The 23,789-nt window shown below is 35.3% G+C and overlaps 5 protein-coding genes across 6 annotated transcripts; 2 read left to right on the forward strand and 3 right to left on the reverse strand.

Annotated features, from left to right (window-relative positions):
* The first annotated feature begins 2,514 nt into the window (after nt 1-2,514).
* LOC18027129 (CLAVATA3/ESR (CLE)-related protein 6) lies at nt 2,515-2,938 on the forward strand. Its single transcript, XM_006410171.2, has one exon. The coding sequence runs from the start codon at nt 2,573-2,575 to the stop codon at nt 2,816-2,818; it is 246 nt and encodes an 81-aa protein (XP_006410234.1). The 5' UTR covers nt 2,515-2,572; the 3' UTR covers nt 2,819-2,938.
* Nucleotides 2,939-12,065: 9,127 nt separating this feature from the next.
* On the forward strand, nt 12,066-12,833 carry LOC18027130. The gene is made up of 2 exons (XM_024148156.1): nt 12,066-12,278; nt 12,569-12,833. Exons 1-2 carry the CDS (start codon nt 12,172-12,174, stop codon nt 12,690-12,692), a joined length of 231 nt encoding a protein of 76 aa, XP_024003924.1. The 5' UTR covers nt 12,066-12,171; the 3' UTR covers nt 12,693-12,833.
* Nucleotides 12,834-12,890: 57 nt separating this feature from the next.
* On the reverse strand, nt 12,891-14,475 carry LOC18027131 (phospholipase A1-IIbeta). The gene is made up of 3 exons (XM_006410173.2): nt 14,240-14,475; nt 13,800-14,166; nt 12,891-13,566 (listed from the first exon to the last, which is right to left on the reverse strand). The coding sequence occupies exons 1-3, from the start codon at nt 14,473-14,475 to the stop codon at nt 12,925-12,927; spliced, it is 1,245 nt and encodes a 414-aa protein (XP_006410236.1). The 3' UTR covers nt 12,891-12,924.
* A 183-nt stretch (nt 14,476-14,658) lies between these two features.
* LOC18027132 (protein trichome birefringence-like 40) lies at nt 14,659-18,407 on the reverse strand. Its single transcript, XM_006410174.2, has 5 exons — nt 18,065-18,407; nt 17,528-17,699; nt 15,502-15,677; nt 15,253-15,411; nt 14,659-15,079 (listed from the first exon to the last, which is right to left on the reverse strand). Exons 1-5 carry the CDS (start codon nt 18,361-18,363, stop codon nt 14,788-14,790), a joined length of 1,098 nt encoding a protein of 365 aa, XP_006410237.1. The 5' UTR covers nt 18,364-18,407; the 3' UTR covers nt 14,659-14,787.
* Nucleotides 18,408-19,960: 1,553 nt separating this feature from the next.
* Nucleotides 19,961-22,924, reverse strand: LOC18027133. 2 transcript variants are annotated; one of them, XM_006410176.2, is made up of 5 exons: nt 22,788-22,924; nt 21,717-21,840; nt 20,809-21,637; nt 20,378-20,568; nt 19,961-20,277 (listed from the first exon to the last, which is right to left on the reverse strand). In XM_006410176.2, the coding sequence occupies exons 2-5, from the start codon at nt 21,801-21,803 to the stop codon at nt 20,104-20,106; spliced, it is 1,281 nt and encodes a 426-aa protein (XP_006410239.1). In that variant the 5' UTR covers nt 21,804-21,840; nt 22,788-22,924; the 3' UTR covers nt 19,961-20,103. The 2 variants fall into 2 exon arrangements, with proteins under 2 accessions (XP_006410239.1, XP_024016799.1); XM_024161031.1 differs by having other exon boundaries at nt 22,803-22,900.
* Nucleotides 22,925-23,789: the final 865 nt, after the last annotated feature.

Consider the following 23,789-nt stretch of genomic DNA (forward strand, 5'->3'; position numbering starts at 1 on the left):
TAAGGATATTATTTGTTTGAAAAACATAAAGTGTGAAAAAATGCACTTATGTAAACAAATGTTTTTGTTATTTGTTGATGGATATCAGTTTGTAAGAACCTTTTAATCTCTACCTCTAGTAGTACCTAAGAGAATAACCGAATATAAGAGTATCAAATTTACTGACTTGTAATCTAGTCACGCAGCTACACAGGTGGCTTTTCTCCAGCCACCATCTTAAACTATGTTATGATTATTGATATAATTCTTCTCGGATTATTCTATTATGTCACATTACCCTTAAAATAATCCAGACATACTTTTGTCGCCGTTGGTTACTTTTTCTTTGTCAGTTATATAATTTTATAACCGAATAAAAGTGGCAATATATAAAAACTGTTGGGACCTAATGAGCATGTGGATATATCTAAGTCGGTCCGACATGTGGGCAATACGTAAATTTGTCGACCTTATGACCTACAATTATTATTTAGTATAACATTACTAACCAAAGAATTGCGATAATTCTTTCTATAGTTTCACCGTAAATTTTAAGTTAGGGAACGTATTAGGGAACGTATTTTCTCATACATTACATATTTCGACCAGCGATGATTATATCGGAGGTAGTGAGTTAAAAGGGGGTCACATGCCCCCTACTCTTTTTATTTTTTTCTTAATTATAATTATGTAAATAAATTCAATTAAATATTTTTAATTTAATGGTAAAATATAATTTTACTCCCAACTAATTTTTTTTCCTATTGTTTATATATTTATGCCCCCAACTAAATTTGTGTCTAAATCCGTCACGGTGAGGTTGCATCGTCCAATTTTGTTGTGTCTTTTAACAGATTAGGTTGTATCGTCCAATTTTTTATATAACAAATTACCCCTTTAATATTTTGTCACATGCTCGTTTATAGGATTAAGCCTTCATACTCGTTTGGTAGCATTTGGTTTCTTCCAGAATCCGTTATTGTAAACTTTTGAAAACTCTGTGATATCTATATAATCTTTCAGATGAAAAAAAAAAAAATATTTTGTCACATTGATGGAACATGAAAAAAAAGTTTAACTAAAAACAAAAAAAGGAAAACAATACCGCCCCCATTTTGTCACTTGTGTTCCTTTTCGACGTGGTCCGACAGAACAAATGTTTCTTCGTGTCCTATTTATATAACTTTTCTTTTCCACGTTTCTCCATTATGAGAACTTATCAGCAACTTCAAATATTCATATCAACATTTTTTTTCCGTTAAATAAAGAGTGCGTTACCGTTTCCGTTAAATTCGAATTCACACACATATATATATATATATATATAGTGAAAACTTAATTATTACGGAAGGAAATCTATATGAAATGCAACCTTATGCAATAACGTAACTAGCGCTAAACGTAACTGCTTACCCCCATTTTTTCTCACTTTCTGAAAAAATTAAAGCCATGCATAAACTAACATCTTGAATAATTTCAATATCTTAGGCAATGAAAACAAAAACAGGAAATTAAATGATTTGAAATTAACAAATACCCTAAGTACAGAAAATTTTGAAATCTCGGAAATGTCGTAATCTGCTATGTTTAAAAAAATCTGCAACTTAACCCAATGAAGATATTAGTGAAAGTATTTTTGACTTATTCGGAAATGTTTATAGTTTCTTTTTTCTGCCAGCATATATGACCCATCACATAGTTTTAAGAATATGAATTGTTTAATAATCTAATTAACAAATAACTTATTCGCCTTTGTTTTGAACATTACAGTATATAACTTGCACAGCTATAAATATGGTTCTTCTAGATTGATGGTTTGACACTATAAAACATTACTATAAATGCATGAAGAACATTACTATATACAGTATATGGCAAACTAAAACCAAATAAAATGTACCGTTTTGTTTTCTTTTTTTGGAAAATAAATGGTTTCCTTTTTATTAAACTAAAATAAAATAAAATAGGTTGCGTTTCTTATATAAATTTGAATCCTAGTAGACCTACGATAATAAATTCGATTGTTGTGAAACAGATTAAAGAAAATCCATAATAAATAAAATTAATAAACATATCCACACACTAGCCTATAACTATATGGCTACAACCTTGGAGTAGTCTCGCATGAGAATCTGGGTTAGTTGAAAATTATATATTATCCTAGTAAACCTTATGTCGAACTTTTAAAATTCTTAATCAACTATATATGCATGTAAAGTAAATTCTTGATGGTCCCTAAAATATAGATTTCCACCTGAGAATTTCGATCGTTAGATCAGTTGAATAACCAATATATATCGTAATTAACGGTTTTTTGTGTTCGTGCATGAGTTTTATAATCCAAATACATGAGTTGGTTTTGGCTTTAATCTTTGTTGTGGATCCCATCATGTTCTCTCCACTGACCCAAACTACTCAATCCTAAAACATGTTCCTCATAGTTCGTGTCTCTAATTATCTATAAATAGAAAAATCTCAATGCACAGAATTATACTCGCTCTCTCAACTTCATCGCATTTTGCATATCTCCCTCTCTCTCTTTCAATCTCTTACAAACCCCACAATTTACCTTTCTTCTCCTTAATCACCTTTTATGGCGAATATAGTTCTTAAGCAAGCTCTTATCATACTTCTAATCATATTTACATCACCAATCATGAGCACTCAAGCTCGAATCCTCCATGCAGATCGTGTCGCAAACATGGGCAATATGAATAGTCAGGTTCTCCTACGTGAGCTTGGGTTCGATCTCTCCAAGTTCAAAGGTCATAATGAGAGGCGGTTTTTAGTGGACTCAGCGAGGGTTTCACCGGGAGGACCTGACCCGCAACATCATTGACTGATCGCTACGGATATACGTATTTTACCGGAGATCCAAGCACAAATAATTGTGACTACCGATGATCCATGCAAGTCATTTGAACATCGCTATTTATATGCTTTTCTTTTCTTTTTCGTTTTTTTCGGTTGTTTTCCTTCATGAATCTTACGTACAATTTTGTTGTACAAAGGTTTTGGTATTCTTGTACCTCCTTATATGCATCAAACTCTTTGTCTCTGTATGTTTTCGTGCGTCTCCAATGAGTTACCTTTTATGTAACAGCAATTGGCTAATAATAAGATGTTCCCCGGTCTTTTTTTCGTTTGATTTTTACTTTATCATTTATAGGGAAAAAATAAAGGTACATGAGTTTTAGAATAAAAAGATTGAATTGAAGGCCCTTTAACAAAAAAAAAAGAATAAAAAGATTGAAATTAGCACTTCAAAATACACAAACGAAGTGCAGACTATTCATTTAAAATAATAATAATAATAATAATAATAAAATGTAAGAACCAGTGAACTCGAATATTTTTGTAAACTTACTTGACAGATATGTGATATTCAAGATTCAAAATATACTCCGAAAAAAAATATCTATCAAATTCACTTTATTTATGTCACTTTCGAAGAGAATAATTAAGAGCATTTTTTTTTGGCTGAGAATAAGAGCATATTGCAACCAACTGCATGTGTGTGTTCTATTAGTATCATCCTAGTATTTAATCATGAAGAGATTCGATGTTTACGTGCGGGATCGCCGGGATGTTTATTTATTTAGCTAATGAGCTATTTATTTGGTGACAACAGATTTTAAGGTTCGTGGATTTAATGTTTGCTTAAGAAATAAGAAGTGTTGTCATCAACTATGTAATTGTAGAAACAATTTGGTGCTCTTTTTTATGTTAAGGAAACACTTTGTTGCACTCTTACAAAATACAGTTTCGCCGACATCAACTACAGTGTTGGAAATTTTGGGAGATTCAAATCGTAAAACCTATATATATATATATATATACACACATATATATAAAGTTATAAACTTGATAAATTAACATAATATATATGTATATTATATATATATATATATATTCTCCACAATAAGATTCTTCTCGACGCGCGCACATTCTCTGTATACGTATTCTCTTGACTTCATTTGAATGTACTTATTAATTCAGTAATAAAATTCTTTCTAGCCTTGACATTCTTATATTAGTCGTATAGGAACTTACTGTCGTTTGAACCATAGAATATTAGAGTTTGATGACCTGTGACGACAAGATTGCAAGAATATACCCTTTGTTTCAATCAAATTGTATTTGGACCTGTAACTTTCAGTTTACCTACAGATCATCGAATGCATGGTATTGACCAAAATAAAAACTATCCGACTTGCAATAATATTCGCTTTGGTGCTTTGTTGCCGGCACCAGAATTAAAACTCTTTGTGGATTTGGATATAAAACATGAAGTGGTTGTTTAAATTCTTTATTTTTTGATGACATAATTTATTGGAAAATATCCATTCATTCAGAAAATGGGCCTGACACTATTTGTCATTCCTGAGACTCAGAAGCAATTGAGAATATAAACGGGCCTTGTTCACTCATCTTCAAGGGAAACATGACTGGTTATCCAATTAGTAAACCTACTGAAGTGTGTAGACATGATCATCAAGCGATCTTCACAAGTTTATGTGGAATCGAGTAAAGAACACTTATTTTAGCTAATATAGCTTAAGTGTGGGAAAGACTCTAGTGAAAAGAGAGAGTCTTAAGTTAGATCCACTTAGACAGGTGTCGATCTCTGATACGTCGTTTGTATTATGAGCTGGATATAAAGCTCGTCTTCCTTCTTGGGTGTTGACGAAAAGTTTTGTTTAGTCAACTAGCCGTTACAGAGAGAGAGAGGGAAGAGAGAGAGAGACGATCTGTAAATGACTCCGGCGAGTTTGCCGTATTGATAGTGGATTCCGGTGGATCTTCACCGGGGAGACGTAGCGTTCCGGTTAAAGACGTGAACTCCTAAAATCTCGTGTTCTTTCTTTCTTAAGTTCTTTACATCTCTTTCTCGTTAAATCGATTCTCAAAGGATTGAGTTCTTAATCGGAACATAAGAAGAAGATTAAGCCGATAATCTTCACAAATTGGTATCAGAGCGCCAGGTTATTGGTGTATCGTCGTATCCGGTGAAAAATGGCGACCACGACGACTCAGAGAATCGAGGTCAGTATGTTCGACGGATCGGGCGATTTCACGATCTGGAAGAAGCGAATGTTAGCAAACCTCACGGTCCAAGGACTAAAGGATGTTCTAACGGAGAAACAAGTGCCAGTCATCGAGATAGATGAAGATCTGGATCAAGATGCGAAGAAAAGAAAAGACAAGGAAGAAGCCGAGTGGTTGGCTCGAGATGAGAAGGCACTGAATCTGATCTTCATGTGTGTTGGAGATCACGTGTTGAGGAAGCTCGATAAGTGTACGTCGTCGGCTCAAGCCTGGGAGACTCTTGATAAGTTGTATATGGCAAAGACTTTGCCAAACAGAGTTCACTCGCAGCTCAAGGTCTACTCATTCAAGATGCAAGATACAAGAACCATCGACCAGAACGTGGACGACTTCCTGAAGCTGATTGCGGACCTGAACAATCTCAGCATCGAGATACCAGAGGAAGTTCAGGCGATTCTTCTTCTCAATTCTCTGCCAAACAGGTATGATTCTCTAAAGGAAACTCTAAAATATAGTAGAGATGCTATAGGTTTAGAGGATGTTGCTAGTGCGGCTAGGTCTAAGGAGATGGAATTTAGAGATGCCCCTAGCTCTAAGAATGTTGGAGAAGGTCATTATGTCAGAGGCAGATCGGAAACTAGGTCTGGATACAATGGTCAACCAGGAAAAGGAAGAAGCCGGTCAAGATCTAAGTCTAAAGAAGGAAAGAGAGTGTGTTGGATCTGTGGGAAAGAAGGCCATTTCAAGAAACAGTGTTATAAATGGTTGGAAAGGAATAAAGATAAAGCTCAAGGTTCAGGTGAATCAGCAATGGTCAGGGATGATGCTAAAGACTTGGTTGGTCTTCTAGTATCAGAGGTAAATCTCAGCTCAAGTGAATCGGACCAGGAAGAATGGATAATGGATACTGGTTGTTCATTCCATATGTCTCCAAGAAGGGATCTCTTTATCGACATGAAGGAGCTGGACAATGGAAGAGTTAGAATGGCAAACAACTCTACCTCAGAAGTTAAAGGCATCGGCTCAATGAGATTTCAGAATCCAGATGGTACAACATTTATACTCCATGATGTCAGATATATGCCTGGTATCTCAAGGAACTTGATGTCATTGGGCTCTCTTGAAGAGAAAGGATGTCAGTTTAGGGGGGAAAATGGAGTATTAAAGTTTGTATTGGGCTGTGTGGTGTTCATGAAAGGAGTCAGGAGACATTCTCTGTATATTCTTCAAGGCAAAGCTCTAGTGGCTTCAAATTCTGAAGCTATGTCTAGCACCAGGGTCACCTCAACAAAAGATGAAGATATAGCTCAACTTTGGCACAGTCGTATGGGACACATTGGACAGAAAGGCTTTGAAGTTCTGTCTAAGAAAGGATGTTTCGAAAATAACAAAGTAACAGAAGTAAAGTTCTGCGAGGATTGTGTCATTGGGAAGTCACACAAAGTGAGTTTTGGCTCTGCGAAACATGTAACAAAGGATAAACTGGATTACATTCATTCGGACTTATGGGGTTCACCAAATGTTCCCATGAGCTTAAGTAGAAGACAGTATTTCATCTCATTCACAGATGACTATACTAGGAAGGCTTGGATATACTTTCTAAGATCAAAAGATGAAGCATTCAGAAGCTTCGTTGAATGGAAAAAGATGGTAGAAACTCAAACCGAAAGAAAGGTCAAGAAGCTTCGAACGGATAATGGCTTGGAGTTTTACAATCAGGTCTTTGATCAGTTCTGTAAAGATGAGGGCATAGTGAGGCACCGCACCTGTACCTATACACCGCAACAGAACGGTGTTGCAGAGAGGCTGAATAGGAGTATCATGAATAAGGTGCGCAGTATGCTTAGTGAAAGTGGCTTGAGTCAGCGTTTTTGGGCTGAGGCTGCAGCCACTGCAGTATACTTGATAAACCGTTCTCCCTCATCAGCTTTGGAGTTCAAAGTTCCTGAGGAGATGTGGACTTCTGTCATGCCAAGCTTAGAGGGACTTAGAAGATTCGGGTGTCTGGCATATGTTCACTCAGATGATGGGAAACTGAACCCTCGGGCAAAGAAGGGAGTCTTTACTGGTTATCCTGAAGGGGTAAAAGGCTTCAAAGTCTGGTTATTGGATGACCAAAAGGTGGTAATCAGTCGGAATGTTGTCTTTAGAGAGGATCAGGTTTATAAGGATATTAAACTAGCTCCTGTAAATGACGAAGATTCAAGTGGATCCAGAACGGGAACAGTTGAGGTATCTGAGATACCCGAAGCTATTAAGGATACTTCTCAAGGTGGAGCTAGTGAAGTCATGGATCAAATGATTACTCCTCAAGGTGGAGCTGAACCAATACTAAATGATCAAAGTTTGAGTGACTATCAGCTTGCTAGAGATCGCACAAGAAGACAGGTAGTGAGACCAGCTCGGTATGAAGACTATCAGTGTGATGAAACAGATGGAGAAGATGAATTTGCAGGGTTTATTTGTGCCATGTCCGAAGATGGGAGTTCAGAACCGTCTTCTTTCCAAGAAGCTATGAATGATTCTGATAGTGACAAGTGGAAGGAAGCAGCTGATGAAGAGATGCTTTCATTAACGAAAAATCATACATGGGATTTGGTGGACAGACCAGAGAAACAAAAGGCTATAGGATGTAAATGGATTTTTAAGAGGAAACCGGGAATTGCAGGTGTTGAAGCTCCAAGGTTTAAAGCAAGGTTGGTTGCTAAGGGCTTGTCTCAGAAAGAAGGCATAGACTACAAAGAGATATTCGCACCCGTAGTTAAACATGTATCAATCTGATACTTGTTATCTGCAGTTGTGCATTACGACATGGAACTTCAACAGCTAGACGTCAAGACGGCATTCCTTCATGGTTACTTAGATGAGTTTATAGTGATGGAACAGCCAGAAGGGTATGTGGACAAGAGGTTTCCGAATAAGGTGTGTCAATTAAAAAGGTCTTTGTACGGCCTCAAGCAATCTCCAAGACAATGGAATCTACGGTTCGATGATTTCATGACTAAGAATGGGTACAACCGAAGTGAGCACGACCAGTGTGTCTATTTCAAACGGTTTGAGAATGGAATCTACATATACCTTCTTTTGTATGTAGATGATATTCTTGTGGCATCTGTGGATAAGGATCAGGTCACCAAACTCAAGGTGTTGTTAAATACAGAGTTTGAGATGAAGGATTTGGGGGATGCTAAAAAGATTCTAGGAATGGAGATTGTGAGAGATCGAGTGCAAGGAGGTCTTTGGATATCGCAAGAAGGGTATTTGATGAAAGTGTTGTCGAGCTATAACATGGACCAGGCAAAACCGGTCTCTACTCCAATGGGAGTACACTTCAAGCTGCGATCAGCACCCGAAGAAGAGTTCCAAGATCAGGAGGAATACATGCAGAAAGTCCCTTATCAGAATGCTGTGGGAAGCATCATGTATTCTATGGTTGGCACCAGGCCAGACTTGGCTTATCCAGTGGGATTAGTAAGCCGCTTTATGAGTAAAGCTATCAAGAATCATTGGCAAGCAGTGAAATGGGTCTTAAGATACATCAGAGGTACAGTCGAAACTAGGTTGTGCTACAAGAACAAGGGTGAATTTGTGATAAAGGGTTTTGTGGATTCAGACTACGCTGCAGATCAAGATCACAGAAGATCCATTACTGGTATGGTATTTACCGCAGGTGGAAATACTATTAGCTGGAGATCTTCTCTCCAAAAGGTTGTGGCCCTATCTACGACGGAAGCCGAGTATGTAGCGTTGTCAAAAGCTGTGAGAGAAGGAGTATGGCTAAAGAGATTTGCAGAAGAACTTGGATTTCCTCAGGACTCAGTGCAGATTTACTGTGATTCACAAAGCGCAATTGCTTTGTCTAAAAATGCTGTCTTCCATGAGAGGACTAAGCATGTTGCCACAAAGTACCACTTCATCAGAGACTTAATCAATTGTGGAGAGGTTCAAGTGCTGAAGATTGGAACTGAGTACAACCCTGCGGATATGCTTACCAAAGTTCTTCCGGTTTACAAACTAAAGGAAGCATTGCAGATGCTTCGAGTGGGAAAGAATTAAAGTTGCATCCGGTCCAGGATGCAGTGGTGCTCGGTCAAGAGTGCAAGATGATGCCACCAAGCAAGCTCTGATGATCGTGTCTAAGGTGGAGATTTGAAGTGTGTAGACATGATCATCAAGCGATCTTCACAAGTTTATGTGGAATCGAGTAAAGAACACTTAGTTTAGCTAATATAGCTTAAGTGTGGAAAAGACTCTAGTGAAAAGAGAGAGTCTTAAGTTAGGTCCACTTAGACAGGTGTCGATCTCTGATACGTCGTTTGTATTATGAGCTAGATATAAAGCTCGTCTTCCTTCTTGGGTGTTGACGAGAAGTTTTGTTTAGTCAACTAGCCGTTACAGAGAGAGAGAGGGAAGAGAGAGAGACGATCTGTAAACGACTCCGGCGAGTTTGCCGTATTGATAGTGGATTCCGGTGGATCTTCACCGGGGAGACGTAGCGTTCCGGTTAAGGACGTGAACTCCTAAAATCTCGTGTTCTTTCTTTTTTAAGTTCTTTACATCTCTTTCTCGTTAAATCAATTCTCAAAGGATTGAGTTCTTAATCGGAACATAAGAAGAAGATTAAGCCGATAATCTTCACACCTACATTAACAATAGTCCATAATAACAATACTTACTACTTTTAGTCTCTGCATAACACAAGCTTGTTATCAACAGTTCTAGCTCAGGCTGTGATGCACAGCATTGTGTTTGTGGAAACATTTCCAACAGTCACCTTCCTTTCTTATAAATGTATTTTTAGCTCACTTAGTTACACAGAGTATTTATTATTTTCAAATATAGTAATTTATCTGTGTTTTTGTTGAGAATTTTACTTGTTGTGAGGTTGGAGACTTTACCACTCTTTAAAGGTGTGTGTGAGTCAGTGAGTCCATGGATGGTCATAGGAGAAAGATAAACCAATGTTTGTTAGTAAATAATTAAAATAAATGTGGTCTAGCCGTCTAGGAGACTGCTACGTCGTCGCACAGATACATCCACCCATCCCCTCTACTTTATTTCCATTTTAGTATAAGCGTCAGAACAAAGCAAACTCTTGCTTGCCTAAGATTCGATCTACTCAAGTTAAACATCTCTTAATTGTTCTACATTATTTAATTAATAAAATCTGTCTTAATAAGTGATGGAGAGGTGGAAGCGAGATAACGAATATGCACAAGATTCTTAGAGGATTCGTGTATAATCGATTTGAAATAAACGATTTGAAATAAACGAAGAAGATCTTTGTTTAAATCGATAAGGGTTGGGAATACTCTTCCCCGTGCTACAAAAGCTCGTTTAGCTATGAAAGCTCAAAGTTTGTTCAATATCAAAAGTTGTCATTTACAAAGCTGTAGAACATCCTATTTATACAACACTAAGGAGATCTAAATCGTATCTCTTCATCCTAATTTACAAGTATTTATAATTATCCTTTTAAATAAAGAAAACCTATATGATTATATCTAAACAAGACGAACACGTAAGGCCCAACAGACGTGTTCGTCGTTAAAGGCCCAAATCCTTAATATGCGCTGCATCGATAAGAGAAAAAGATCATTAATTTTTTTTATGAAAAGGATATTATTTTTAGATCGATTATAATATATATTTAAAAGGACACTGTTTTAAAATCCAAAAAAAAACAAAAAATACACTTGTCGTATATGTTGATTATGCACAACGACTATTCTACGGGTTTGACCTGAACACACATATCATTACGGCATTACCTAATGCTTAAATCACTGAAAAAGGAAGACGTTTCGTGAGGATAGGAAAATAACCAGGTTGATATGCTCTTTTAAGACAATGTTGAATGTAATTTTGTAAATTTTTCGTTTGAAAGTTTTTTTTTTCTTTTTTATAAAATCCTGAGATATTATGGATGCTTAAGATAGACTAAACATAGTCGTTACCAAAGTAATATTATATTTTTTACTTATATGCTATATTTTTACTTCTGGGAATGCACTAAATCAATAAAGACTACTTATGTTTCTTTTAGTGTTTTGACTTTGATTTTTTTATAGTAAATATTAAAAACCTTCAGGTACAGAACAAATCTTGTTTGTATTAAAAAATAAATCATGTAATAGCTGTCAAAAATGAAAATTTAGTATGTAATATATCGAAAATAGGATGTCGAATTTTACTACGGTAGAACCTCGATAAATTAATACTCGATAAATTAATAATCACTATAAATTAATAAATTTTGCTGGTTCTAAATTGGGGCAATGTAAAATTCTATCAAATTCGATAAGATAATAAGATAATAATTTTTTTGAAACTCCTATATTAATATATGGTCCCAACAAAACAAAACATTAATAGTTATATAAAATTATGCAAATATATGTAAATATAATATTCTAAAATATGACTAATGTCTTTGCTTTGACTTAAGGTTGAAATCTCATTGGATCTTATCTTTATAATTATTATATAAGTTGTTCTTATTAGTGTTTTACTATATATATTCAAAATTTATGATGATTTTTGATATGATAATTGATTTTCTTACATATAAAAGTTTTTGTATGTATTGTAGTGTTATCTTCAACGTTATCATCAATAATACGAATAGTAATCATAGTTTTTTTATAAATTTTAAACTTATGAACATGTATATTTTTACATGGACAATCCAATATGATATTAAAAACTATTTTATTGCAATAGTTATGATTGTTAATCATAATTTATATTATAAAATTTGTTATAATTTTAAAATATAACACTATTCCAAAAACGTTTTTAAAAATTATAAATAGAAAGTAAATTTTCTCTATAAATTAATAATTATTAATTTATAGATAAATTAATATCACGATAAATTAATAAAATATTATGGTTCTGACATTATTAATTTATAGAGGTTTTACTGTATCTACTATTTTCGGATGGTCAAATTCTTACAAAGAAATAATTGATTAAATTATATTTATGACTATTTTATCATGGAAATTAATTAAAAGAGAGAAAAAGGTACGCGTTAGTTGCAGCAACCACCGCGTCGCTCTCAAATACCAGAAATTTCAGAAGACGACTCATTACGACTGTAGAATAATACTAAGCCGAAAAACTCGCCGGAGAGCCACCATGTGCTGCGACGATGACTGCCGTCCTCTCGGTTTCCTCTTAGGCCTCCCTTTCGCCTTCCTCTCTCTCCTTCTCTCCATCGTCGGCGTCGTCATCTGGATCGTCGGGTCAGTTCTCTCCTCCCCCGATATATTTCCTCTTCTCCTACTTTCGATTTCTCCTCCTATTACTAATTTCGTCCTTGATCCTTTAAGTAACAATGCTGTTAATTACCGAGATTTCGTGTTTCGGAATCTCTTATCTCACTGATTTCACATCTTGGTGCTAATCTTAGATTTTACAATTTTGAAATTCGAAATTTGGTTTCCGTTGAGTCGATTAATTAGAAATTTGGGATCATCAAATTCGTCACTTAGCTTCTGATTCTGGCGAATTTGTTTTTTTTTTTTTCTGGCAGATTGTTGTTATCATGCATATGTCCTTGTTGCTTATGCGTGACTATACTGGTGGAGATGGCTTTAGGGTTGATCAAAGCCCCAATTCATGTTATGGAATGGTTCACATCCACTATACCTTGTTGATCTTCTTCTAGATTTGTTCTTCTTCTTCTTCCATGTAAATAAATAATCCACTTTCTATTGTTACAGATTTTATCTTGTTATTGGATTTGATTTTCATGTACTGGTGAATAAAAAAACTGAGCTTTGCTGCCTCTGATTTTATTGTTCTTGTGTGCATAAATAACAACATTTTTCTTCTTCTTTTACTGCTTCAAAAGGGTTTGCCAGATTCTTACATGTATTGTTGCTATATTCATGGTAATTCGTATTCGTCTTCTTCAACTTCTTCACCTTCCTTTTCCCTATCTCCATTAAGCATCCATGTCCCGTCATCTCTTTGAACCATCCCTTTGTTCTCAAGAACCCACCAATGATCAGGCACTAAGTACTTATCTTCAAGAGCATCTAAACCCTTATTGACCAGCGCTATATCCCGGTTTATCTCCAGCTTAAACTCCCCTTGATTTTGCTGTGTCCCTGCCACTCCGTGCAGGTAAGCCTCCAGGTTATGAAAATGCTTTATGTTCAGAGACCGTTTCAGGTACTCTGATTTCAACGTGTTGATCTGAAGCTCCTCGCCGATATCTGCGAACCTGAATACCGGATAACGCGGGATGAGATCCGGTACGTTTGATATTCTTAAGATGTTGAGTTTTTTCAAAGACTCGACGAGTCTTTTGAAGTTGAGATCGCCGATTCGTGGACTCCCGAAAGCGAAAACTGTAACGCAAGAAAGCCTGTCTTGAAGACTTGTTGTGGTCTTAGGCCATTCGTTATGGAGAAAGTCTGTGGCTGATAGAATCGAGAGAACTGCTCCCAAGCTATGGCCTGTTAAGGTGATGGTAACTTCTTCATCTTTGTATAACTCTAATAACCTTTTGAGCTCTCCTTGAACCTGAAACCCAAAACAGAGCCAAACCAATGGAACGAGAAGTAATAAACCGAATCATGTTACATATAGGAATGTTATGTCCGGCCAAAACTCTGCAGTGACCCTTGTGGTTGGCTCTTTTTTTAGTTTCGGAATGTAATGGCTCGAGCCTAAGCTAGTGATGAGTTTGGGCAGAACCCGTCAAGCCTTAAGTCAGATATGAAGTTAGTTAAGGGAACAAGGGTTTTTTGAGAGACCTGTTCTTGTGCACTGGTCTTGTCGAAACGCGACCGTGGATCAGCGGTTGTGTAAAGAGAAAGCCAACCATTGGCAATGCGAGGGGGATCACTCGGGTCATTAGGGTCAGTTTTAGGAAAAACCGAGATAGCTGGTTCGAGTGGGAAATCAAAATCATTAGCCCACTCGTACAGCTGAATGGTCCCTCGCCAAGCTACAACAATGTCTCTCCTCCCTAACAGTTCTTTGCCTTGGTCTGTAGCCACCGCTATGTAACCTAACCAGTTAGACTCTTTGTTCCATGCCTCTCTTGACAATGAGTTGATTATGAAACATTCCGGTAACCTTATCGACGACGTTCCATATATGTACTTAGTCACCTCGTACCTGGATGATGATACCATTTCATAATCTGTAAAACCGAAACCGTATAATGCAAGTAAGTGGATACGTTGTTTACCTGAAAGGGTTGGCTTTAAGGTAGCCGGTTCGAGCAAAGAGCTCTTCCTTGGTGTAGCAGCTATCTCCTACATATTTTGATCGGCGGTCACTGTTAAAGGCAACGTAACCGACTTCAGCCATGTCGCCGTAGTGTAGGATGTAACGACGTAGGTCCAAGTCAAGAGGATCAAGCAAGTCTTTCCATTTGCTATTTCCGCTCAATTCCTTCCATCTCTTAGCGATGTCTCCCACCATTTTCACTTTTCTTTTGATCCAAACCTCTTCCTCCTCCACTTTGTGGCCTCGTCAAATTTGTTGGAGTTTTCAAATGTTTGGATAATGCGTGAAGTATTGGTCCTTAATACATGCCGTTCACATAAGTTTTGCCTTCTGTTAAATGACTTTAAAGTGAACGCACGTTATAATGGGTTGGAGAAGAAATGAAAATAATGTAACAAATATATGGAGAAATTAATTACATTGAAACTCTCAATCACAATCACAATCACAAGAATCCCACAAATTATTCATAAAATGGTAGAACAATCAAAATATGTAAAACGAGAACTATGAAGTAAGAGATGCGTAGAGAAGTAGATTCCAAGTGTCAGGTAGGCCAGGGAGACACCAATGGCTACAATCTAGAGCCTTTGTGATACCATTGTAGAGACTTGGATGAGCGTCCTTGCGATACTCCGAGAGAATAGTGAGATCAAGAAGACGGACCGGTTTCTTGATTCGGCTCAACACTTTGTTAACCACGACCCAACCTAAGGGCAATCCTCCTGGATATCTTTGTCCCATGAACGGCTGAGTTTGGCCCTTGCATGACTTCAATGGCTCGTTCCATTCTCTTCCGCTATTTCAAGACACAGTTAATGTTTTGAAAATGTAAATGTCAAAATTCATCGGCTTACCATACAAAATGTAAATGTATATTTCAAGACAGTTAATGTTTAGATTAAATTTTCTGATGTGAGCTTCCATTATTTTAGATGAAGTGAGAGGGGGAGAGAATAAAAGAAAACTTACTCAAAGTGGACAGGAGAAACACCTTGAAAGAAGACTTGAGTGCGTGAAGGGTCAATGTTGTGGTTGATCCAACGAGCCCATGTGTTTAGTCCTTTGTAATAAGCCACAAGCCTGTTCATGTCTTTGTACAACTTGTTTCCTTCTCTCATATAATCCCACCTACCAACCATTATCAAAAACATATACAAAAAGAAAATTGTCAAAAGAGAAAGAAATTAAGAGGAGGTTTATTCATTAATGTGATCATACGGCTGGATTCCGGCGGTGTGAGTCCACCAGTGCCACGAGTTGAAGATCAGAACGTCCATGCCAAGCCATGCGTTGGCTTGTTTGATGGAGTCGAGCACAAGCACTCTTCCTGCCTTTTCTTGAACCACGTCTACTAGAAACTGTGTTCTGTACAGAAGTATTGTCACTCCATAATCCTGCCAATATTACATCTGGATTACATTATATATTTCTAGATATATAATTATTATTATTGACAATACAATGGCATATAATCAATCAATTAACTAGCATATAAAAAATAAACAAGATAGATACATTCATACATCAAATGAAATAAATTGATTTTAATCCTTTTTTAAATGAATATTTGGATATTTATTTTCTTTACACGTTTGGAACAAGAATTCATTATGTCAAATTGTGTTTGTGTAGCTAAAATTTACATCTGGCACATAACTGTTATCCAAACAATTCATACTACCAGGACTTCCGGTAACATTTCAAATAATTAGAGTGAGACATTCGTAGGAAAAGAACTTAATATTCGTGTGTATGATGTAAAATTAATCTTCAAAGATAGTGAAATGATGTAAAACGGAAATACTACTTTTAATTTTTAAAATATACTCTTATCATGCCGTCGAATGAATTTTCTTAAGCCAAAAGAGAGAAAGACACGTAAGCCAAGGTCCTAAAGAAGAACCTAGAGATTGAAGTCAGCCTCCCTTAACGAAGACAGACTTGTCACTGTTTCGTCACTGTGGAGATGTCAAAATACGGAAGAGATCCCCAAAAACATTTAATATTAAGTAAAATAATTAATAAAATTCGTGACGGCCCACTTATTAATTTACTATTATACAGTGTGGTGATTAGAAAACGACAATGAAGAAGGAGACATTGACCTAAGTGGTTATCAAAATCATTTTGTACATGGTGTCTTAATTGATGATCCAATCTGTCGTTTATGATTGGTTCTATTGAGAAGTCTCTTAGAAAGCTCAATTAATAACTACGTACGACTTATGTCAGAATGATCCATATAGTAATTCTCATTACCTTTGTCTTGACCACAAGTTTAATATCCTCACACATTGCGAAAGTATTTAGTAGGATTATCTTAAGCAAACTAAATTTAAAAAGAGAATTATTTTCAAAAGAAAAATTAGATGGTGACGTTGTAGGAACTCTTTTTCAACATCAATGTGGAATATTTCGCAGTCAAATCTCATATATTATATAGGGTATCCTTTTTTCTTTTCCAAATGTCATTATATGACAAGTGTTTCATCTATCGAACCCCAAACTCAAAGGAAACTAACATAGCTACGTATCTGATCTTCGTTTGACATAGCATTATCATGCATGCTGGCACTTTGCAGGAATTTTTTTTATGTAATATTAAATGCCTAAAACCAAAAGAGAGCCAATCGAAAAGAATTGAAAATGGATACAACATTACTATTTAAAAGTCCTAGATTGGAGTCAAGTTTTATATGGTTAATACCTATTAGATTCATTGGTAAATGATGTTTACTTCAATCCAAATAGTTCATCTTAAATTTATTCTCCTTGCCGTTTATCTAGCAATCTCATTTTCTAAAATAAATTTACTCTAGGAGACGTCAAAACTCATAAGACCCTTTCTATCATTGACTTTAGTTAATGTGAAATTTTAAACAAATGATTCAATATGTAATTATTATCATTAATTAACTTAGAAAATGTGTTATTTGCGCTAATTTCTGACTAGATTGAAGATAAATCATTAAGCTCTATAAAGGCAGGACACTTGGCGATGACTGTACAAATCAACAAATTCTTTTCTACAAATTAATAATTTAAGTAGGTTCTACTTTCTTCTGTTCTTCGGCGTTCACTTGATAAAGCTAGAATCTTTTGTAAAATCAAGAAAGAATGACCAAAAATATCAACGAATCAAAAGTAGTTCTATGAAACGCTTACTTTTAAGTGAAGTTATTAAAAGAGAAAACAAAAAAAAACAGAGAAAATAAGAGAAAACAAAAATGAACAAAAAGAAAACCTGGAAAGTGAGGGAAGTGAGAGGTTGGCTTCGACGTAGAGAGTACTTAGCATTAGGGAGAGAGGCGTGGAGCAAACATGCCAACGATTCGAACATGTTAAGACTCAGTGAGTCACCAACCATCATTATCTTCTTCCCTCTCATTCTCCTCATAAAATTCGCCCCATCGAATCTGTAAATTCATTTCATTTACTAATGTATTTGTTAATTTCTCATATGAGAAAATTTTCTCTTATAAACTTCAATTACGTTTTGTTTAGACAAATACAAGACATATATTAGTTTTGTTCGAAATCTTGATTTTTACTATACATATATTAGTTGACATGGTTCCAAATGAACTTATAATCTATACCGTCTTAAACTAAACCCATTTGTTGATTATGAAAGTAGTTAAAACAACAATAAACGTTTGTCTTTATAACAATAATGAAATATGTTTTTATATATGAAACGCAAACACAAAAAACAAGCGTTTGAAACACTCGAAACCTTAGTTTTTCTTATAACTAGTTAAAAAGTTTAGTAGTTAAGTACCGTGGAAGAGAACATGAGAAAGGTTGCCATCTGAAGTGTTGATAGTTAGTGTCAGGTCGACCAGCTTTCTGGCAATTGAATTCGGAGTCGATGAAGGGACAAGAAAAAGGACTATAGAGAGGATATGAGGAATCATAGACCCATTTGCCTCTAAACCAATTGCATGATCTCTCTTCACTCAACAAAGTTTTGTTGTTTTGTCCCAAGAAATGTTCTTGAGATTGTGCTAATATTTTAGAAAATGAAGAGAAGAGTATGAGAAACAGAGAGGCTAAGATGGGTTGGAAGCAGAGTCCCATTTTCTTTTTGGGTCGCCAAGAAAGAATGATCAGCTTATTCTTCAAGCCGCAAGCTTTTTATAGATAACAAGTATTTTATATCTATCTACAGTGAGTTTTCTTGTTTACCTTTCTTGTTTCATTCTGGGTACACATATACATATTTATTTCAGTTGTGACAATCTTTAGGCTTAAGATATACTTTAAGAGATTGGTAAAAAAAACGATATACTTTAAGAGCTGATAAAGGTAGTTTAAAATTAAATTGAACCGAAATAGATTCATTGAAATTGAACCATACTTTTTTTGCTAGCCAGTTAGTTCTACATATCCAAATCAAGATTTAATAATTAACCAGAAAATAATTTAATATTAATTTTTATAATATTCCCGCACAATATTTTTAATATTACACTGAATAAAAAGTGGGTTTCTTACAGAAATGAAACCTGACAAACCGAATAAAACTATATTTTAATCAGATCAAAATTTCATTATTATCAGACGATAGCTTCTTTTATAATCAAGGTTATTTCATAATAGACTAAAAAGGATACATTTGAAGTAAATCAAAGTAAAACACTAAAAATTTCAACTCCTATAAGATATCCAGCTAGTATAAAATAAGTCGAAAACATTAATGTCACTACAAGATTCACGTATCAGACCTATCGGTTATTGAAGGAATATTAGTTTCATACTTCGAGATTCGTTTATTTTACATCAATCATATCTCTCTCATTTTCATAAACCTATTTTAATCTTTTTTTTTAACGGTATATATTTGATCTGCGCAGCCATTGGTTAAAACGCATGTTGTAAGACAATGAAAAGACAAGGATGATGTATATATATAGTTTCAATTTGCACATGTTATGATGGGTTTTAGGGTGGCTTGCTTTTGCCAACTCGACCACCACTTACTCCCAAAACTTGATCAAATTTTTATTTTCATTTTCTTACAAGTAACCTTATTAACCCTACACCTAACAATGCTTTTATCTGATGACTCTGATTTAGGTAATTCATTGAATCTAACTGTTTCAATTTTAATTACTTATACAAATTAATATGGAAACAAATATAACTACTTCTGTAAGCATCAATTCCACACTCATTGGGCTCATCTTCTAATTCAAATTGTTAATGATTATACATACCTTCATTAACAAGCTGTGATTATTCATTTATTCGAAAACAAAATCCCAGTAGCAAGTATTCATTCATCAACAAATTCATAATTACTTCAACCGCCGAGTTATTCGTTTTTAAAAAAAGATTAAAAGTATTGTTTTTGTCTCTTGCCAACATATAAAAAACAAGAAACTAAGAAAAAAAAATTTGCACAATAATAAGTCGAGGCCGAAGATACTTTTATAGGGGTTTGCCGGATACTGAATTCTTCGAAAATTATCTGCGAAAATGACTAGAGTTTCCTTTTTGAAGAGATAAGGAAAATGAAGTGGAGTGGTCCTTCTTATGGAACAAATTGGAAATGTGAAATAGACGAAACGAGAAAACAATTATTACACAACCACCATGGGAAAGACTTTTTTTGCCACAAGTCTTCACAAGTGCAAACAGTTTATAATGTACTTGAAATCATAAAAGAGTTTGATAAATTAACACAAGGGCCTTATTTATTATCGGAGCCAGAGGAAGCCTTTTAAGCTGCTTCTTATGTTTTGCTTATACATTCTTTAATTACAAAGCCAGTGCTTACTTTTGCTTATATTATGTGTAACTAGTGCCATTAACATTTTACAGAAGCTCCCATTCAGATTCTTCTGATGATCGGTTTTCCTCTACCGGTTTCGGATTTTCGCTGCATTCTCTGCCATTTTCGACATCTTCTGCGTACCATTGACGTGCAAGCCGTTTGTATTCTTTCTCTCTGTTTTGCTTCATTCTTGAGGATATAGCGTCTCTGATCTTCTGTATAAACAGTTTATTTATAAGGCAATTGTTACTTTCCGCGTGATGATCAAATGCAAACGTGAAACAAAGAAAAGAGAGAAAAGGAAGAGACATGAACCTTGTAAGGTTTGTGTTTGTCATTCTCCTTCCTGTCAGGAAAAACACAATGGAGTTCGTCTCTATCCACAATGATGCAGCTTTCTTCAAGTGATCTTCCCTCACTAAGCTCTTGAAGAATCTCTGATTTCTGCTCTGAGACAGAACTCGAACTTGTTTCCATCGAATTCTCATTGGTTTCCTTTCTGCAATCTGAAAAGAAGAAACCATAACCAAGATTTAAGTGATTCAAAGCTTGAGCAATTTTCATCCTTTTGCATTCCATTCTCAATGCAAGCAACAAACAATGATAAGGGATCACATGATCACTAAGTTCCTAAATGATACACAACCTATGTGTTGTGTATGATTGTACAAAGACCTATTTTCAGATTCCATAGTTCAAAAGAGACGATAGAGAAGGAAAAGAGAAACAAAAAGCAGAAACTTTACCATCAGATCCTGCAGGTGAGCTAGTGGAAACAGATGTTTGAATCTCTGAATCTTGACATCTACCAGAATTAACCACAGTAAGACCGTGCTCATTCTCGATTCCAATCTCTGAATCTTCACTTCTAACAGAATTAACCATAGTAAGACCGTGCTCATTTTTGGTTCTAGTCTCTGAGTCTTGACTTCGAACAGAATCAACCATCGTAAGACCATGCTCCTTCTTGGTTCTAGTCTCTGAGTCTTGACTTCTAACAGAATTAACCACTGTAAGACCGTGTTGATTTTCGGTTCTATCGTCTTTCTGACATTCCTCTTTAGAGATGAGTCTTTCTACTTCAACTGGAGGAGAATCACTTGACTTTACAGCTCCAACATCATTGTTGACACGAGATCTATGAACCATGGATAAGCTACTTGAGTCTTTCTGTATATAAGAAGGCCTGGTGACTTGAAAAACCTCCTCATTTTTATAGATTTGTTTGCGACCTAGTCTTGTTCTTCTATATGGACCTCCATAACTATACTGCCTTGGAGAAGTACAGATATCGTAATCATCTGCATCAAGACCACGGAATTTCATTTCACATCCATCCTTCTTCCCCTCAGATACCTCTTGTTCTTGCTTCACATCTCTGGTTTTTCGGTTCAAGCTCTCTCTTTTCTTTTTAAAGGAACAAACAGGAGCGTATTCATGTAACATAGAAACCGGTAACGGTTTTTCCGAACCTACAGATTCATCGGGAAGAAAATCTCCAACCACATCCGAACAGAATTTCTTCATAGAGTTTCCAACTGTCTGAACTTGGTTCTCCACGTATTTTGCTGTGTCCTAAAGACCATAAAGAAGCAAACCAAGAGTCAAACAAACTAAAATCATCGTGGTAAACAATCACAACAAAGCAAATTACCTGCACGATGATTTCTTCAACCTCCAAGCACATTGCTTCAAACTTCTGGTACACATTCCCAACCCATGTTATACCTTTAAAAGCCATTTATTTCTCTCAATCCAAGAACGTTCTTGTGTGGTTCCTGTCACGGAAAAAGAGTTCCAACGAAAAGAAAATTCAGAGATATTAAAAGCATATACAGTATCGTACACACAACATCGGTTCTTTAATCAGAGAAAACAGGATTGCAAAAGAGAAGAAAGAGCTACATGTCAACTTAAGTTGATGTCCATATAAGAGAAAAAAAAAAAGACAATTGCTTTGGCCATTATATCAAAGAGATTATCCAAGCTAACATGGCTAATGCAACTTCTAAGCTAACCCTTGCATAGGCGTATCCACTAATGATCGATTTTCCCCCAAATCCTAGGAGCCTTTTAGAAGTTTTCTTCCAACCTAAACAAGTTCCTTAGGAGATAATATAAACATACCCTGTATCCTATGTAGTATGATCTTTTTTACTGCAGCAACAAGCTATCTCTCTGTATCACATGTTTCTATTGCTCTAGGTTTATAATTAACAAAAATTTGAAAACCCAGAAATAGAAAGTTTCAAGTTTTCAACACCAAATTGAACATGGAGAAATCAAGGATCATGTGACAAAAGCTCCAGAGAGTCCAGATCATTAAACTAACAGCTCGTTGCTTCTAAAAATCAACTAAGTCTTCAATCAACAAACGAACAAAAGAAATTAACATGTAAGCGAAGTTGAAATTGAGGGATTTTAAAAATTCAAGCTTGCTACAAAAATCTGGAAAAAAAAACATTAAAAATAGTTACGAAAATCAACCAATTTTCTCGGCGAGAGAAGCTTACTTTGTGAACTTCGCAACCTAAAACGTGGAAAAGGAGAAAATTCGCGACGAGGGAAGAAAAACGTGATCAGATAGAAGAAGAAGAGAAGAAAAACCCTAAAACCCGGAAAAACCTCTTTTGCAATCAATCAGGAATTGAAAAAAATAAAAATAAACAAAAGAATAACCTTTAGGATAAGATAAAGAGAGAAGAGAGAGAGACGGATCATTAACCTCAAAGCAACGTACAAGGGGATCAAAACGAATTCTGGTTTCTCACTCGATTGAGATTATTTTTTGTTGTTGTGGGTTTTCGTGAAAGATTAGAGAGATAGAGTAAGTTGTAGCGATGAAGCAAGCAATGGCAAAAGAAAACTTTTAAAGCAGGCTCTCTCTCTTTCTCTTTTACAGGAAACTCCGGGTTCGGGTTAAAAATACCCACCCGGTTTCGTCTTTTTCGGGGCCCAGAGATTGCGTTGACAATTATTTTTCCCGATTATTTATGGACCCATTCATTATTTTATAAAGAAAATAGTGAAACATCTGCTTTTTGTAATCTCAACACGTGGCACGCAAGTGGGATTTATGTTGATTCCTTTCCACGGTTGGATTCATATGCAATCACAAACGTTTCATATTTATTATAGGAAATAGGTATAACACATACATGATATACATGTCAAGCATAATTGTGAGTTTCGTTAGATTTCTTGTGTGTCCAATTTTTTATATATATATCTTGGATACTAATCATTCGATGTAAGATAGCTACATAAAAAAATATCCAGATTATTACTCAAAAATCTCAATACGTTCTCGGTTTTACTCATTCGTAGGGACTAATTAACGAAATTGTATAATACTGAATGGGATCATTCTGAATTTATTATTCTAAAAAATATTGGGTTCAATTTTTGTTACAACGTGTCATAATTTTTTTATGAAATATAGAATTAATTTTAGTTTTGTTAGATTATTTCAATGACCATTCCTTTTGGAAACAAACTATCCTAGGGCTTCTGTCAGGACTTTGTTAATGTTTCTAATTCAACGTTTTCTTCACAAAAATAAATATTAATAACATATTTTGTCACTTGTGATATTTTGGTGAAACAAATATTTTGAGGATAAAAGAATTTCATTTATGTTCTTCATTAAATAAAAAATACATTAACGAAGTAATCTAAACAAAAAAAAGAATTATACTAGCAAGCGAAACCTAATTAGTTAGAGTAG

The sequence above is a fragment of the Eutrema salsugineum genome, unplaced genomic scaffold (assembly GCF_000478725.1).
Source record: "Eutrema salsugineum unplaced genomic scaffold, Eutsalg1_0 scaffold_10, whole genome shotgun sequence".
NCBI classification, from domain to species: Eukaryota; Viridiplantae; Streptophyta; class Magnoliopsida; order Brassicales; family Brassicaceae; genus Eutrema; species Eutrema salsugineum.

Bases quoted from the DNA above. Each gene is read 5' to 3' on its own strand.
- LOC18027129 (XM_006410171.2), top strand. From the start codon at position 2,573: ATGGCGAATATAGTTCTTAAGCAAGCTCTTATCATACTTCTAATCATA.
- LOC18027130 (XM_024148156.1), top strand. From the start codon at position 12,172: ATGTGCTGCGACGATGACTGCCGTCCTCTCGGTTTCCTCTTAGGCCTC. The intron at 12,279-12,568 runs GTCAGTTCTCTC...TTTTTCTGGCAG, and splicing joins GTCGTCATCTGGATCGTCGG to ATTGTTGTTATCATGCATAT.
- LOC18027131 (XM_006410173.2), bottom strand. From the start codon at position 14,475: ATGGTGGGAGACATCGCTAAGAGATGGAAGGAATTGAGCGGAAATAGC. The intron at 14,167-14,239 runs GTAAACAACGTA...ATCATCATCCAG, and splicing joins CTTAAAGCCAACCCTTTCAG to GTACGAGGTGACTAAGTACA. The intron at 13,567-13,799 runs GTCTCTCAAAAA...TTTGGGTTTCAG, and splicing joins AGACCAGTGCACAAGAACAG to GTTCAAGGAGAGCTCAAAAG.
- LOC18027132 (XM_006410174.2), bottom strand. From the start codon at position 18,363: ATGGGACTCTGCTTCCAACCCATCTTAGCCTCTCTGTTTCTCATACTC. The intron at 17,700-18,064 runs GTACTTAACTAC...ATGAATTTACAG, and splicing joins TTCTCATGTTCTCTTCCACG to ATTCGATGGGGCGAATTTTA. The intron at 15,080-15,252 runs GTAAGTTTTCTT...GTCTTGAAATAG, and splicing joins GTTTCTCCTGTCCACTTTGA to CGGAAGAGAATGGAACGAGC.
- LOC18027133 (XM_006410176.2), bottom strand. From the start codon at position 21,803: ATGGCTTTTAAAGGTATAACATGGGTTGGGAATGTGTACCAGAAGTTT. The intron at 20,569-20,808 runs GTAAAGTTTCTG...TCTTCTTTTCAG, and splicing joins CTCACCTGCAGGATCTGATG to ATTGCAGAAAGGAAACCAAT. The intron at 20,278-20,377 runs GTTCATGTCTCT...CTGTTTATACAG, and splicing joins ACAAACACAAACCTTACAAG to AAGATCAGAGACGCTATATC.